The sequence below is a fragment of the Aquarana catesbeiana genome, linkage group LG01, assembly GCF_042186555.1.
Source record: "Aquarana catesbeiana isolate 2022-GZ linkage group LG01, ASM4218655v1, whole genome shotgun sequence".
Lineage (NCBI taxonomy): Eukaryota > Metazoa > Chordata > Amphibia > Anura > Ranidae > Aquarana > Aquarana catesbeiana.
Window position 1 is genome coordinate 16,720,281 of NC_133324.1, and position 18,149 is coordinate 16,738,429.

Here is an 18,149-nt window from a genome sequence, read left to right on the forward strand (position 1 = left end):
TGAAAAGTCCAACCGTGTGTACAAGGCATAACACTTTGTCTTTCTCTTTCCATAAAGTCTCCAGCATATCTCTTATCTAAAAACATTTGGGCTATTTTATGTGTGTGTTCTTCATAGTCACTTCCCACTGTACAACTTATACTTATTCTAATAAATTGCCCTCTTGGGACATTTATGAGGCAGGGCTTATGAGGTATATAGGAGTTACGATCGATGCTTTTAAAGTAGGTCTTAGTACTGATATTATCATTAAAGCGGAGTTCCACCCAAAGGTGAAAGCTCTGCTCATCTGCCCCCCCCCCCCCCTCTGGTGCCACATTTGGCACCTTTTGGGAAGGTGGGGGAGTGGGTACCTGTTTTTGATAGGTACCCCTCACCCACTTCCGGGAGAATGCACTGCAACGACCTTCGCCCCCCTCCTTCATCACCAGTCCAGTTAGAAAGCGCAGCGCGCTTCATGCATGAGCAGTAGGGAACTGGCTGTGAAGGCTTCACTGGTTGGTTCCCTCACTACAAATGGTGGCCAAAGCACCCAAGAGTTGATCAGAAATTCGGCTGGGGTGTCGACATCACGGGCTCCCTGGACAGGTAAGTGTCCTAATAATAAAAGTCAACAGCTACATTATTTGTAGCTGCTGACTTAATTTTTTGGTGGGGGTGGGGGGGGGTGGAACTCCTCTTTAACCTTAGTTATTTCCAGATCGAAGAAGTGTATCTTCTGTTTACTACTATCCCGACTAAGTCTAAAGTATTTATCATTAATGTTCATACTCCTCATCCTACTATTGAGATCTTCTTTATTTCCATCCCATAAAAGTATGAGATCATCAATAAATCTTCTGTAAAGTACACTATATTACCATATTACTATACCATACCATTACCATATTACTATATTACCAAAAGTATTGGGACGCCTGCCTTTACACGCACATGAACTTTAATGGCATCCCAGTCTTAGTCTTTAGGGTTCAATATTGAGTTGGCTCACCCTTTGCAGCTATAACAGCTTCAACTCTTCTGGGAAGGCTGTCCACTAAGGATGGGCAAACGGTTCAGCCGAAAATAAGTTTGGGTTGAACTTTCACTGTTCGGATGTTCTGCGAACAGCCAAACAAACGGGTCGACCGTTTGTTTGCCCCCCCCCCGAACCGACCACAATGCATTGTGACGCTGAACAGTGCATTGGAAGCCCTGATTAGCTGAAGCAGTGAAAGCTTCAGCCAATCAGGGAACAGAGCACTATCAGAGTCATGATTGGACACTGTCATCATGATTTTATCCAATCATGGCTCATTCCCGCCCCACAGTATAAAAGTATTCTTTCAATGGCAGCCATTTTCAGTGTGATTTTGGCGTGGAGAGAGATAGAACAGGGCTCTGTTCAGTGCTATTGGTTAGTTAGTGTGCTATACTGTGCTATTTTGCTTCAATTGTCAGTGTAGAATATTAGTTTAGTGTCAGTCTAGGGATAGTGTAAGTGTAGTGAGGAGGACCATCATTCAGGTTTCCATAGTGTGCAGCTAGAGTAGGGACAGCTCAGATACTACACTACAGTGAAACTAAGACCATGTCAGTAATCTTTACATTAGTGTATAGCTAGATTAGTTACAGTTCAGATAGTGTCAGTGTAGTGACAGTTGAACAGCGTCTATTTGATTGCGTTACTGCCAGTTTAACACCATATAGTTCTGTGTGGGTTACTGCCAGTTTAACGCCATATAGTTCTGTGCGTCACTGTACGTTTGGCACATTATATTGCAGTATATTATAGTGTATCTGTGTAGTGTGAGTACTCAAATTAAAGTGCACCAAACACCTCTTTACGTTGATTAAAGTGCATCTACGTATAAATTTCAACTTCTTTACATTTGCTTAAAAGCACTGTCCCCTCCCTCCCAATAATGTCTGGGAGGACAACAAGGAGAGGCAGACGTTCCCTTGGCACTGTACAGGGGCCAGTAACAAATATATCCACAGGCAAAGGTGGACGTAGAGGTCAGTCCTCAGGCAGGGCATCATTTCCTCTGTTTAGTGAGTTTGCCCGTGCTATCCAGCCACAGCATGCAGAGGAGGTGGTGGACTGGCCTACTAAACCTTACCTCATCCTCCTCATCCTCTGTCACACAAGCAGAGACAAGTGTGCAGTCCCCTGCAGTTGCCAGAGTGGATAAACCAACCTCCTTGTCCAGTGTCCACATCTATTCCTGCCATAGCCCCAACATCAGCCATTGAGGAATCAGCTTAGTTATTGGAACACAGCATCAGCCACTTGCTCCTTGATGATTCCCAGCCATTACTGGATTCAGATGTTGGTTCTGAGGTTGAGGATGACAGGAACATGAGCCTAGAGAGAGGGAAGAACACTGGTAGACAAATTGGCATTCATGTTCCCCAAGAGCAGAGGAGGAAACTGAAGGTTAGGCGGCACAACCCCAAGGGGGCCGACATCAAGAAAGAGTAGAGAGCAGCCACCCTATTCCATTACATTCTGCAGCTGTTATCTCCCGGCCCACTCCCCAAAGCTCAGCTGTCTGGGCCTTTTTCAGCACATCTGCAGCAGATCGCACGGTTGCTATCTGCAAACTGTGTCTCAGGCACATCAAACGTGGCAAAAACACCAACCATTTGGGTACCACATGCACAAATCTGTCCCTCCTCCTCCTTATCCACTCCAGTCTGCCCCTGCTATACCGAGTCATTACCACTCAGCAGCCTCCACTGATAGGGATGATGGTATAGCACAGGGTGTCCCAGGTTCTAGCAGCACATCTGCCAGCAGCCACACCACCAGCTGTAGACGGCAAATTTCTCTGCCCCATCTGCTGCAGCGGAAAAAAAATACAGTCCCTGCCGCCCACAATGCAAGCTGGTCAAAGCTGTTGGCTCTCCAACTTCTGCCTTTCAGCCTGGTGGATTCTGCCCCCTTCCGTGAATTTGAACAATGTGCTGTACCACAATGGCAGGTTCCCAGTAGCTACTACTTTTCACGTAAGGCCATTCCATCTCTCTACCACAACTTGGAAGGGAATGTTCTGGCATCGTTGGGCAAAGCAGTCAGCCGTAAAATCCACCTTACTGCTGACACGTGGTCCAGCAAGCATGGACAGAGACGATATATTTTGTTCACAACACACTGGGTAACGCTGTTTGCAACTCGAAAGGATGCAGGACAGGGCTCGGTGCTGCAGCTTGTTGTGCCCCCACATCTCCATACAGCTGGTGGTGATGATGCCAGACCTGTGAGCTCTACCCCCTCCTCCTCCTCCACCACCTTCATGTCCTCCTCTGCAGATTTGTCCTATGAACATCAGGTACCCCCTAAGCGTTCAAAGGGCTATTCCCAGAGTAAGGCTAAAAGGTGCCATGCACTGCTTCAGCTGGTGTGCTTAGGGGACAGGATCCACACCGGAGCAGAGATTCTTGCAGCTCTGCAGGGGCAGGCCCAGAGGTGGTTCACACCATGCCAGCTGGAGCCAGGAATGGTGGTGTGCGATAATGGCTCAAACCTCCTGTCTGCCCTTAGACAGGTAAAGTTGACACATGTGCCATGCCTGGCACATGTCCTCAATTTGGTGGTGCAGCGTTTCTTAAATACGTCCCGTGACAATCCGGGGTGATTAGGTTTAAGTGGTGCATGCAGTTTTCCATAAACGTTCCACTCCAGACTGCGTTTTTAGGGCATGGCAGCCCACTTTTATTTGAAGGTAATGAAAAATTTCAAACAAACAGTAATCTTCCCTCGCAGGGGGGTTCCACCATCACTGTATAAACAAACTATAGCCTCCTGACTTACTCACTGTCAGCTTCGTGCTGTTTTGGTTCCGGGCCACATCTGCCTGCTACAGACGTGCACACACAGGCTGCCACCTGCAGCCTTAGACTCCTCCTGTCTCTTTCTCCTGGAGCCATTCTCCTACTGGGACCCTCCCGACCTCCCAGGCCAGACTTCCTGTCTGTTGGGCGGAGCTGTCTCCAAGTCTGAGCCCTGAACTCTTGTCCTGGGATGTTTATGAACCCAGCCCACAGGTGTGCAATTAGTATTCCTGCCAAAATCAGGCGCACACACACTGCTTATATGCACCTGTGACACGGGGTCACATCTCCACATATCCCCCCCCCCTGTTTCGCACCGGAGGGAGAAATACAAAACCCTTCTTCCTAAAGGGGAACTCCACCCACTTCTTTTTCCGGATATGCTTCCATGCGGACTTCTTCCTAATTTTTGGGAGCTTATATTTCTTCTCACCTCCGCCAGGTCTACTCTCCCGAGACTGTAGGGGTCCTACTTTGACATCTGTCTCAACTTTACCCAGCACTTTTTGGGTTTCAGGTTCGCTGATATCTGCGTGGTTACCCCTGGCAACCGCTTTCTCAAAAATTACCCAGTTCAAAACCACCAGGAACTCTGGTCCCATCGCTTGCTAGGACAGTTTCTGAGAAGGGACCACACACAGGTAAGCAGTTACTCTCTATGGGACCTTCCCACAGTTTCACATCGCCCCCCTGTTGTCCAAAACTCCATCAGCGACGGTTCTTGCACAACACTTTTTTCCACACCAGTTTTCACCATTTCTGTTACCGCTGGTATTTCTGATACCTCTGCCTTGTCTAACAGGGCTCCAGAGTGCCCTGTTAGACAAGGCAGAGGTATTGGTGCCCCTGTAGAAGTCCTATTAGGATGAAACGCGTAAGGCTTTGCTTTCTGGCTCCCCACATTGCTTTTTTACTGTGATCACAGTGTACACTCCATGATGCTAACATTTCATTCAGCATGTCTGTCACAAAATACACATTTTCTCTTTTTTTTCATTGTGGACACAATTTCCGCTGTGCGTTTACAATGGCTGGGCCCTTCAGTCATGAGAAGAAGGATTAGTCTCTGCAACAACCCGTGCACCTTGGCCTATAGGCTGTTCTGCAGACAATTCTCCTGGCATAGCAGCTATAGCGTCCACTACTCTTTTAGCCGCAAAAGCCTCTTCCAGCATTGCTATTAGTCTCTTGGCCAAATCATCCCAGAAGGTATTGCTCTGTTGGACTACATCGTCCCAATGAGATCCAGACAGACCAAGAGGTTCAACATCATCTGAAACACTGCTCTTGTCAGGTTTACACTTCTCAACATTAAACACATCACTTTGTTTCACCCAGTATTGTGGCAACACATTTTCAACCACACCATGTTGCTGTACCCCACCCTCATGAGCATGAGCAGATGAAGTTTCATTGCAGACCTCAAGCTTTTTCACTTTAACACTTGGCTCCTCACTGAACAGAGCACTGCAGCAAGGCAAGTCCTTTTTAGCACAAACAGGGGACCTCCCATTAGACAATTTGCGCCGTCAATAAATTTGTTTCGTTTCGTTTAGTCTCATACAAAAATTAATTCGTATTTCGTAATTCGTATCCGAAATTTTCATTAGCTTCGTAAACTTTTCACAAAATAACAAAAGTTCGTTATGATGAATTTATCATTATGAGGGGCTCCCACCATCCCTGTGCTGTGCGGACTTCCTCTGATTGGTGAACAAAACACTAGTCACGTTTCTGTTGTAACGGAATTTGGATCCGAAATTCGTTAACGAAATTTCGTATTAAATTCATAAGCATAGAAATTCCCATAGGGTTCCCACATCTGTACACCTGCTGTGCCCATTATGAAGGGTTCCCACCATCCCTGTGCTGAGTTCCTGGGTCTGTACACCTGCTGTGCCCATTATGAGGGGTTCCCACCATCCCTGTGCTGAGTTCCTGGGTCTGTACACCTGCTGTGTCCATTATGAGGGGTTCCCACCATCCCTGTGCTGAGTTCCCGGGTCTGAGTGTACACCTGCTGTGCTCATTATCAGGGGTTCCCACCATACCTGTGCTGTGCTGACTTCCTGGGGTTTTAACTTTTAGGTTTGTTAACTTTTTGTAACAATTACGAATGTTCGTTATGATGAATCTATCATTATGAGGGGCTCCCACCATCCCTGTGCTGTGCTCATTATGAGGGGCTCCCACCATCCCTGTGCTGTGCTCATTATGAGGGGCTCCCACCATCCCTGTGCTGTGCTCATTATGAGGGGCTCCCACCATCCCTGTGCTGTGCTCATTATGAGGGGCTCCCACCATCCCTGTGCTGTGCTCATTATGAGGGGCTCCCACCATCCCTGTGCTGCGCTGACTTCCTGGGTTTTTAACTTTTAGGTTCGTTAAGTTTTCGTAACAATTACAAATGTTCGTTATGAATTTGGATCCGAAATTTGTAAACGAAATTTCGTATTTCGTACAGAATTCGTATAAATGTATGAATTTCCGGAAATTGTCCATCTCCCATTTGGGGTCACTTCCACTCCCGTGTGCACAGTCTTTCTCACCCAGCCTGCATACTTGGAATCATAGGCGTTGCTACAGGAAACCGCTCTCCTCTTGAATTTCCAGTCAGCCTGTTGCTTTCTCCTGCTGTATTTCCCAATGCGGTTACCGGGTGAAATGAAAGACTCTCGGGCTTCCCAGCCCTCTTTGTGGCAACAGTGAGCCACCTCTTCGTAGGAGCCCCACCACCCAGACGACTTTTCTCGGGCATCCCAGCCCTCTTTGTGGGAACTGTGAGCAACCTCCTCATAGCAGCCCCACCATCCAAACAATACTTCGTCTCTGGTTACCATGGGAGACCACCTTCTCCCTGCAGAGCTTCTCCAGCCCTCTCCAACTGGCTGTAACAGTTCCTCTTGAGCCCACCAGCCAGGACTCTCATCAGGACCGTTCCACCATTCACCATAGGTCTCACGGCCGACCTTGCCTTGCCTTTTTTTTTTTTTGGCGTACTGTCTCCTTACAGCTGAGACCCAGCACCCATCACTTTGCTTCACACAGCAACAGCAATACACACAGTCTTCGACACTCTTCGGGCATGCGAGGATCTGGACCAGCACCATCCGTGCCCGATGTCAATTTCTCCACCAATTGTGACAATCCGGGGTGATTAGGTTCAAGTGGTGCATGCAGTTTTCCAGAAACGTGCCACTCCAGACTGCGTTTTTAGGGCATGGCAGCCTTAAAGGTATTACAAAAGTTCAAACAAACAGTAATCTTCCCTCGCAGGGGGGTTCCACGATCACTGTATAAACAAGCTATAGCCTCCTGGCTTATTCACTGTCAGCTTCGTGCTGTTTTGGTCACGGGCCACATCTGCCTGCTACAGACGTGCACACACAGGCTGCCACCTGCAGCCTTAGACTCCGAGACCTCCTGTCTCTTTCTCCTGGAGCCGTCTCCTACTGGGACCCTCCCGACCTCCTAGGCTAGACCTGTGACACGGGGTCACATCTCCACAGTACCCAGGGTTGCAGGATGTGCTAAAGCTGGCCAGAAGAGTCTGTACTGCAGCCATTTCAGACGGTCATACACAGCCAGTGCTCAGTTGGCTGAAATTCAGCGGGAAATCCACCTGCACATAAACCGCCTGATTTGTGACATGCCCACCAGGTGGAACTCAATTTTGTCAATTATGCAGCGGCTATACATGCCGCAGAGGGCCGTCAACGAGTACTTGTGCAAATACGGCACAACGACAGGCTCAGGCCACCTCAGCTTTTTTTCCCCACGCCAATGGCTGATCATTAAGGATGCATGCATGTATCAGTGACACAATCCCTGTTGTGATCCTGCTGGATTAGACTCTGCGTGGCAGCAGGAGGAAGAGGAGGACTTCCTTTCCTCTCAAGGCCCATTTTATCCAGACACCATCCGTCCTATGTCACAGAACACACAGGAGGAGAGAGGGGAGGAGGATGAGGAAATTAATTCTGGCACTTTCATAGGCTTCGAAGAAAAGGAACACAATCTGTAAGCGATGGCTTTCCAACCCCAGGACCCTTGGGAGTAGTACGTGGCTGGGTGGAGGAAGTTCCAGGCGCTGTCACCCTAAGTGACCCCGAGGAGTCTGCTTCTCAAGCCTCGGGAAATTTGAGGCGCATGGGCAACCTCATGCTTCAAAGCCTGCGAAAGGACCCAAGAATACGTGGCATAAAGGAAAAGGATGATTACTGGTTGGCAACCCTGCTTGACCACCGTTATAAGGGGAAGGTCTCAGAACTCATCCCGTCCCCACAGAGAGTGCAGAAGATAAAATCTCTTGAGGACATGTTAAAGAGGATTTTATTGAACATTTTTCCTGACTCCAGTAGGTTACAGCAGTGTTTCTCAACTCCAGTCCTCAAGGCGCCCCAACAGGTCATGTTTTGAGGCTTTACATTATTTTGCACAGGCGATTTGATCAGTTTTAATGCCTTAAGCCCCATACACACTATCAGATTTTCTACTGAGTTTTTCCTTCAGATGTACCAAAACCATATAATATGAGGTCAAACCTTAGGAGTTTCAATGTGTATGCAATCAGGCAGGCCCTTGCACTACATGGTTTTGGTAAATCTGAAGGAAAAACTCAGCAGAAAATCTGATAGTGTGTATGGGGCTTTAGTAATTACCACAGCTGTTTTATCTGAGGGAAATCCTGAAAACATGACCTGTTGGGGCGCCTTGAGGACTGGAGTTGAGAAACACTGGGTTACAGTGTCATGGAAAACGTTGTTTTGAGTCTTCTGAGAGGAGCATTGGAGAAGGCGTCCACCTAAGTGAGGCATTTTGGAATTTTTTTAGTCCTCATCGCCAGAACTTGCCCAGTTTGCTATTGAGTTGTTGGGCTGCCCTGCATCCAGTGTGCTTTCAGGATGTTTCGTTACTGATTATAGAAAGCGTCTGTCCACAGACTCCGTGGACCGTTTGACTTTTATAAAAATGAATCAGTCCTGGATTACCAGCTATGGAGCACCTGATGCCGATGTCACTGATTAAGTCTTTTTGGGATGTGGAATCCCTGAAGGACTTCAAGACTACCTAGCTTTGAGGGTGTTCAATCATTTCATCTGGAAGAATGTTTTTGGTATAGGTTACATGGGTACAATTAACACCCAAAGACCAATTTTTCAGCATTTGTTTGACAGGTGCATATCATTGCAATTTTTTTACAGCAAGGCCAATTCTTGCTTTCATCAATAGTACCTCTATAGGGTTACGGTTTGAAGATGCCACCGACACCCAAAGACCAATTTTTACGCACCTGTTACCTCTATCCAAAGTCAAAGTGACACCAAAATGTATCCAAAAAATCTCTTAATCTTGTTCTTAGTGCACTACATTGTGGCCTCATTATACACACTGGCTCCCCAGCTGTTGCTGAGCAAAATAAAGGCAGCTTTCAGGGAAAATGTATTTTTTTGGGGCTTTATAAATGTAATTATGGCTGCAGCAGATTCTAGACATGCTACAGATGCACCACTTTACAGTTAGACTAAGGGGACCCCCCAGGCACTATATTGGAAGGAATTTTTCATTTTTAGGCTTTCACTTTACAAATAAAAAAATCACTGCTCATTTAAAAATGACGTTTTTCACAAACCTTTTTTTATTGATGCATGTCCCCCAGGGCAGGACCCGGACCCCTATAACCATTGTATGCCCGATTACTTGAATATAAGCCTTCAAAATGGGCAATTTTGATTTTTTGACGTTCAAGTCAGATTGACTTTAATGGGGTTCGTTATTCGGGTTTGAACTTTCACGGTGTTCGAAAGTTCTGGTGGGAACTGAACAGGGGTCCGTTCGGCCCATCCCTACTGTCCACAAGGTTTAGGAGTGTGTCTATGGGAATGTTTGACCATTCTTCCAGAAGCGCATTTGTGAGGTCAGGCACTGATGTTGGACGAGAAGGCCTGCCTTGCAGTCTCCACTTTAATTCATCCCAAAGGTGTTCTATCGGGTTGAGGTCAGGACTCTGTGCAGGCCAGTCAAGTTCTTCCACCCCAAACTCACTCACCCATGTCTTTAACCACTTGCCAACCAGCCGCCGTCATTATATGGCGGCAGGTTGGCGCATTCCCGTGAATTGCCACAGCTGTACGGTGGCTCCTTTAAGAGCCATAGCTGGAGCACGCTTGCCCGCTGCACGGCGTGGGGACCCGATGCGTGTGGCCGGCGGGTTCGTTGTCCGCCGGCCACCTGCGATCGCGGGCACGAGAGCCAGAATGGGGATTTGTGTGTGTAAACACACAAATCCCTGTTCTGACAGGGGAGGAGAGACAGATCGTCTGTTCATACTAAGTAGGAACAATGATCTGTCTCCTCCTCTAGTAAGTCACATCTCCCCATACAGTTAGAAACACATAGCAGGGAACACATTTAACCCCTTGATCGCCCCCCTAGTGTTAACCCCTTCCCAACCAGTGACATTTGCACAGTAATCAGTGCATTTTTACAGCACTGATCGCTGTATAAATGTCAGTGGTCCCAAAAAAGTGTCACAAGTGTCCGATCTGTCCGCCACAATGTCGGAGTCCAGCTAAAAATTGCCGGTTACTAGTAAAAAATAAATAAATAATAAAAATGCCATAAAAAGGGCATAAATATATTCCCTATTTTGCAGGCGCTATAACTTTTGCGCAAACCAATCAATATACGCTTATTACGATTTTTTCTACCAAAAATATGTAGAAGAATACATATCGGCCTAAACTGGTGAAGAAATGTGTTTGTTTTTTTTACATTTTTTTTGGGGGGGGGGGGATATTTATTATAGCAAAAAGTACAAAATATTGTATTTTTTTCAAAATTGTCGCTCGTTTTTTTGTTTATAGCGCAAAAAATAAAAACCGCAGAGGTGATCAAATACCACCAAAAGAAAGCTCTATTTGTGGGAAAAAAAGGACGGCGATTTTGTTTGGGTACAGCGTCGCACGACCGCGCAATTGTCAGTTAAAGCGACGCAGTGACGTATCGCAAAAAATGACCCGGTCGGAAAGGGGGCAAATCCTTCCGGTCCTTAAGTGGTTAATGAACCATCGCTTTTTACACTATGGGAGGCATTTTATCTTTCATATGTGAATCGGAGCCTTTGGCGATACAGTGGGAGCACATAGCCTGGAGGTTGAATATATCGCCATTACCTGCATGTGTCTTAAAGGTGAGAGAGTTCTGTGATCACTGAGCGGTTGTGTGAAGGCACGGCAATATTTTTGTTGGTGGAAGTTTTCCTAAGGAGGACTTTGTTCTTTTATTCACTGACACTTGGACATTTGTTTTGGATTTATTTGTAATTATATTTGCATTTTTGCACTTTAATTCACACATTGTGACGTTAGAGGAACTGCGCAGATCACCTTCCCTTTTCATTATTATTCATTTGTTACGTTCCATTCGTTTAGATGCGGCATTCGTTATTTCGGGTAATTCATAACTTCGGATAAATTCGTATTCGTTACCTTCACTAACAGCCATATTTAAAAAGAAAATTCCAATACCTATAATTTAATAGTTAGTTGTTATTAGTTAGCTAGTTAGTTATTATTTGGGATTTTCCAATTTTCTGATTTTCCAATTTTCATTCCTATTTCGGATTTCTGTTCTCATTTTCGGATTTTCACATTTTTGGATTTTCGAAATTTTCCAAATTTTCTTATTTTTCCAATTTCCAATTTTTCGAATTTCTAAATTTGCGAATTTATTCGAAATAACGAATTTCGATCATAACGAATGACCCCCCCCCAAAAAAAAAGGAAGGCAGCAAAAACAAACAATTTTTTTTGTCAGTCCACATGTCTACTGTGTATCTTTGGAACACAATACACTCACCGGCCACTTTATTAGGTACACAAATTGCTAATCAGCCAATCACATGGCAGCAACTCAGTCCATTTATGCATCTAAATGTGGTGAAGACGACTTATTGAAGTTCAAACCGAGCATCAGAATGGGGGAAGAAAGGAGATTTAAGTGACCTTGAACGTGGCAGGGTTGTTGGTGGAAGACGGGCCGGTCTGAGTATTTCTGGAATTTTCACACACAACCATCTCTTGGGGTTTACAGAGAATGGTGGGAAAAAAAGAAAATATCCAGTGAGCGGCAGTTGTGTGGAGGAAAATGCCTTGTTGATGTCAGAGGTCAGAGGAGAATGGGCAGACTGGTTCCAGGTGATAGAAAGGCAACAGTAAGGGCTCATTTTCACTAGCTTCAAAACAAGGCTTCGGACAGGCTTTGTTAAAGCTCTCTGAACGCCAGTCAAAGCTCCTGTCACTAAATAAAATGGTTAGCTTACAGTCCTGTTACACCTTGCTTTTGCTTTACTTTGCTTCGGCTTTGCTTCAAAAATTATACCACATGTCACTTCAATGGGGCTTGTAAGCGTCTTCAAAGCCTCCATAGAAGTCTATGGCAAAGCTCGTTTGAAGCCCCACTGAAGCCCCACCAAAGGCTCATCGAAGCCCCACCAAAGGCTCATCGAAGCCCCACCAAAGGCTCATCGAAGCCCCACCAAAGGCTCATCGAAGCCCCACCGAAGCACCAAGCAAAAGCAAGGTGTAAACAGGACTGTAAGCTAACCATTTTATTTAGGGACAGGGACTGGTGTTCAGAGAGCTTTAACAAAGCCTGTCCGAAGCCTTGTTTTGAAGCAAAGTGTAAACTAGCCGTTAATGTGTGTTGAAGCAAGTGTAAATGAGCCCTAACTGTTGCCTTTCTATCACCTGGAACCAGTCTGCCCATTCTTCTCTGACATCAACAAGGCATTTTCCTCCACACAACTACCGCCCACCATTCCCTGTAAACCCGAGAGATGGTTGTGCGTGAAAATCCCAGAAATACTCAGACCAGCCCGTCCACCAACTTTTCCATAGACTGGCGCAAGTCAGGGCCGGATTAGCCACAAGGCCACCGAGGCCATGCCTCGGGGCGGCAGTGGTGTAGGGGCGGCGCCGCTCCTGCAGCGACTTCGCGGCCGCCCCCCCTTTCGTGCTGCCCATTAACGTCTATTATGGGCACCAGTGCCCATAGAAAAGATGGCAGCGAGCCGACCACGCAACTGCGCATGCGCCGTTCCGAAGCCGGCCGGGCTCGGGAAAGCTCGTAAGCGCTCGGCCGGGCGGCGCATGCGCAGTAGCGTGATTGCGCCGCCCGGCGCCATTTTTAAAAAAATTGAGAGTACAGTAGCAAGTAGTTTCAGCGGTGCGGCGGCGTGGGAGAAAGATGACATCTCTCATTGCCCGCACCGCTGTTCCGCCCTCCTCCTTCTGATGGCAGGCAGCATGACAACATTGGCAAGGGACATCCCCATCTGGTGGCAAGTGACATCCCCATCTGGTGGCAAGTGACATCCCCATCTGGTGGCAGGCATGGTGGCAAGTGACATCCCCATCTGGTGGCAGGCATGGTGGCAAGTGACATCCCCATCTGGTGGCAGGCAGCGTGGCAAGTGACATCCCCATCTGGTGGCAGGCAGCGTGGCAAGTGACATCCCCCATCTGGTGGCAGGCATGGTGGCAAGTGACATCCCCATCTGGTGGCAGGCAGCGTGGCAAGTGACATCCCCATCTGGTGGCAGGCAGCGTGGCAAGTGACATCCCCATCTGGTGGCAGGCAGCGTGGCAAGTGACATCCCATCTGGTGGCAGGCAGCGTGGCAAGTGACATCCCCATCTGGTGGCAGGCATGGTGGCAAGTGACATCCCATCTGGTGGCAGGCAGCGTGGCAAGTGACATCCCCATCTGGTGGCAGGCATGGTGGCAAGTGACATCCCCATCTGGTGGCAGGCATAGTGGCAAGTGACATCCCCATCTGGTGGCAGGCAGCGTGGCAAGTGACATCCCCATCTGGTGGCAGGCAGCGTGGCAAGTGACATCCCCATCTGGTGGCAGGCATGGTGGCAAGTGACATCCCCATCTGGTGGCAGGCATGGTGGCAAGTGACATCCCCATTTGGTGGCAGGCATGGTGGCAAGTGACATCCCCATTTGGTGGCAGGCAGCGTGGCAAGTGACATCCCCATCTGGTGGCAGGTATAGTGGCAAGTGACATCCCATCTGGTGGCAGGCAGCGTGGCAAGTGACATCCCCATCTGGTGGCAGGCATGGTGGCAAGTGACATCCCATCTGGTGGCAGGCAGCGTGGCAAGTGACATCCCCATCTGGTGGCAGGCATGGTGGCAAGTGACATCCCCATCTGGTGGCAGGCATGGTGGCAAGTGACATCCCCATCTGGTGGCAGGCATAGTGGCAAGTGACAAGAGATGGTGGCAAGTGACACGCTCAGGGCTCCCAATGATTCTGCATTATGGTGAGTTGAACTATTTCAGTTTATATTACAATGTAATGATAGAAGTAATGTGTTTCAATCATCCTGACACCATAACAACCATGGTGCCGGGGATGATTGAAGCACTAACACCAGCCATTGCCTTGAAAAATTGCCTGTGAAAAATCCTTACCCCTCGCGCTTATCCTGAAGTATTTTTAGTCTGTACAAATAAAGCCAGTTATTTTCAGTGTTCTCGTGTATGGAGATATGTTTTTAATTGATCTAAAGTAGAAGTCATCGATAAAGGACGTGGTGTGTATGTTTATGTGTGTGTGTGTGTGTGTGGGGGGGGGGGGGGGGGGCGGCATTGAAGGACCCGGCCTTGGGGCGGCAAAGGGAGTAAATCCGGGCCTGGCGCCAGTCTATGGCAAAGCTACCTTGAAGCCCCACTAAAGCATCATGGAGGTCCCACCAAAGGCTCATCGAAGCCCCGCCAAAGCCTCATCGAAGCACCAAGCAAAAGCAAGGTGTAAACAGGACTGTAAGCTAAGCATTTCTTTTAGTGACAGGAGCTTTGAATGGCATTCCGAGAGCTTTAACAAAGCCTGCACGAGGCCATGTTTTGAAGCAAGTGTAAACTAGCCGTGACTCAAATAACCACTCGTTACAACCAATGTATGCAGAATACCATCTATGAGCGCACACATACATATGGAATATTGCCTAATAATCCTATAAAAAATGTAAGAATTGGAAAAAAATGATTGCGTATGGAGCTAAGAAAGACATATTAAATAAAAGGCAAGAGAGAGATATCTCATTCCTTCAACATGTAAGACACCAGTGATGTACAGTATGGTGGACCTGGTTTGAATTCTGTCCATTTGGAGTGGTGTTAGATGAACTGATGTCATCTGTCCCAATTTTGGCCTGACACTTGAACTCCTGTTTATTTTATTGATCTTGCTTAACCCATTCACGCCGACCGTACGCAAATTTGCTTTTTTTACCGTTGGGGCCGCATATTTGCGTATCTCCCTTTGTGCTGGGAGCCCTGGGCCCCATTCTAATGATTGCCTGTTTCCAGGCCACCTGGAGGTGGGGGGGCGAACTGGTCGCTGTGATAGCCAATCAGAGGCTGTCACAGCGACCAGCCCCCCTCCTCGCTGTGTTTTCTGTCTCTGACAATGGACAAGAGAGAAACATTGTGACAACTAGACATGTGCACTGCTGCAAAATTTGTTAGGTTTTTTTTTTTTTCGGGTCATTTATTGATCGCAATTCGTAAATTCGTAAATTCGTAAATTTGAAAATCCAAAAATAAGAAAGAAAATCTGAAAATTCGAAAGGATAACCAACTAACTAATTAAAACTAACTATTATATTCTAGGTATTGGAATTTCCTTTCAAATTTGGCTGTTAGTGAATGTAACGAATACAAATTTATCCGAAATTATGAATTATCCGAAATAATGAATGCCGCATCCAAACAAATGGAATGGAACGAATTAATAATAAATATCTTTTATTATTATTATTATTATTGTTATTTATTATTATTAATTCATTACGTTCACTAACTGACAAATTTGAAAGAAAATTCCAATACCTATAATGGTTAGTAATACTTAAGTTATTATTAGTTAGTTATTTTTTCAGATTTTAGAATTTTTGGATTTTTGAATTCCATATCTAGGAATTTCTGAATTTCTGGATTTTTTAATTTACGAATTTACGAATTTTCCAATATTCAAATTTCCGAATATTCAGAAAAAAAAACGTTAAACTGGTTTTCGTTAATTCGGATATTTCCAAATGAATGAATTTGTCGAAACTCATTAAAAAAACGAATTCGGAACTAAACAAATTGCACGTGTCTAGCGGCAACATGTATCCTAGTGTTTTGGGGAATTTTAAAGCAATTCAGACATTATTAAAAATATATATTATTCTTATTTTTCATTTCATTTTTTTTTTTCTATCTCTGCAAGGACATAGAATGATACAATGTATCTCTCTAATTAACAAAGATGTCCTGTGGGTGTAATTGCCATCATCCCTTGTAAATCATGACAATGTGTATCCTCGTTTTTTGGGATTTTTAGGGCAATTCAGACATTATTAAAAAGATATATTTTTTTACTTCATCACATTCAAAGGCAAAAAAAAAAAAAAAAAAAAGGGTGTTTTTAAAAGATCACAAAATTTTTTTAGCATATAGCAGGGTATTTTCAAACAATGAGGTATGGTGGAATCCACCTAAGCAAGTAGCTGGGGAACACCACTTTAATGCATCTACAATATACAGAATTTTAATGCGTCCCAATATAACTAATTGTTTGAAAATAATCTGCTATATGCTAAAAAAAAAATGTGATCTTTAAAAATTGCTTTTTTGTTTTTATATTTTGTCTTTGAATGCGATGAAGTAAAAAATATATCTTTTTAATAATGTCTGAATTGCCCAAAAAATCCCCAAAAATGAGGATATACGTTGTCATGATTTACAAGGGATGATGGCAATTACACCCACAGGAGATCTTTGTTAATTAGAGAGATACATTGAATCATTCTATGTCCTTGCAGAGATAGAAAAAAAAAAGTGTGTGAAGAAAAAATAAAAATAATAATAAGTAATAAAATAAAATGTAAAAAATAATCAGCACATTGATTATCAGCACAGCCCCCTTGAGAGGTGCCCATCAGCTGCCAATCAGTGCCCATCAGCTGCCAGTCTGTGTCCCATTAGGAACGCCTGTCAGTGCCCATAAATGTGTCAATCAATGCCCATAAATGTGCCAATCAGTGCCCCATCAGTAATGTCTGTCAGTGCCCTTCAGATGCCCATCAGCAATGCCTGTCAGTACCTCCTCATCAGTGCTGCCTATCCAGTGCCATCTTCCAGTTCCCATCAGTACCGCCTATCAATGCCCATCACTGCCGCCTATCAGTGCCACCTATTAGTGCCCATGAGTACCACCTATCAGTGCCCATCAGTACTGCATATCAGTGTAGCCTACAGGTGCCCATCAGTGCTGCATATCGGTGCCGCCTATCAGTGCCCATCAAATCTACATATCAGTGCTTCCTCATCAGTGAAGGAGAAAACAAAATGTTATAACAGAAACAAAGAAAAACTTTTTTTTCCAAAAATTTCTGTCTTTTTTAGTTTGTTGTGGAAAAAATAAAAACCCCAGGGGGGATCAAATACCACCAAAAGAATGCTCTGTTCGTATGGAAAAAATGGTAAAAATTTTATTTGAGTACAGTGATGGATGACCGCGCAATTGTCATTCAAAGTGCGAGAGTGCCGAAAGCTGAAAATTGGTCTGGGCAGGGAGGAGGAAAAGTGCCTGGTATTGAAGTGGTTCATTTGCCCCTCTATGTTTAAAAAAAAAAGGAGAATAGAAAAGGTCTGACTTACCAACAGCGCTGTTGAGGAAATATAGGAGGGACAGGTAAAATCCGGGATTCATGGCGATGTGAATGAGACACTGAGATAAGTGAGCACAGCTAAATCATAGATGCCCTCTGCAGAGGATGTAGGTTTCTGTAGAAACGAAAGTCTCATCTTCCCCGTTCTCACCATTTCTTGAGTATGAAAAACACTCCTTACACAAACGTCACACAAAATTAGAAAAAAATGTGTCTGCGCTAGCTAAAAAATGGTCACATCAATCGTGAGTGCAGCAATATTACATATAAAAGCATGAATGTTGACCAATAATACACTTAAGTGAAAATACCGTTAAGTGCTTAAATATAAAGTGCACGGTGCTAACATTAAACACACAGTGTAAGTGCTCAATCAAAAAACATATAACATAAATAATATAAATAATGAATGGAAAATATTGAATGGAAAATATCTTCTTGTGAATATAATAAAGTCCAAATCAGCGTATATCCGGAGATATAAAAGTGCCCAAAAAAACATAGTCCGTGAATCAGTGAAGCTCGCACATCTTTCCCTCCACAGGTATGTCACCAAGAAACGTGCTATAGTGTCTTCCAGTCACCCCCACAGGCATATATGCT

At 45.4% G+C, this 18,149-nt stretch overlaps 1 protein-coding gene across 2 annotated transcripts in view; it reads right to left on the minus strand.

The window, feature by feature from the left end:
• Positions 1-17,695, minus strand: part of LOC141130126 (uncharacterized) — a 45,889-nt gene extending 28,194 nt beyond the window's left edge. Inside the window, exon 1 of one of the 2 annotated variants that reach the window (XM_073618082.1) lies at positions 17,536-17,695. In XM_073618082.1, coding sequence (XP_073474183.1) covers positions 17,536-17,587 — 52 coding nt within the window. In that variant the 5' untranslated portion in view covers positions 17,588-17,695. The remainder of the gene's footprint in view (positions 1-17,535) is intronic. The other variant, XM_073618089.1, reaches the window with a different exon arrangement.
• Between the last annotated feature and the right edge of the window lie 454 nt (positions 17,696-18,149).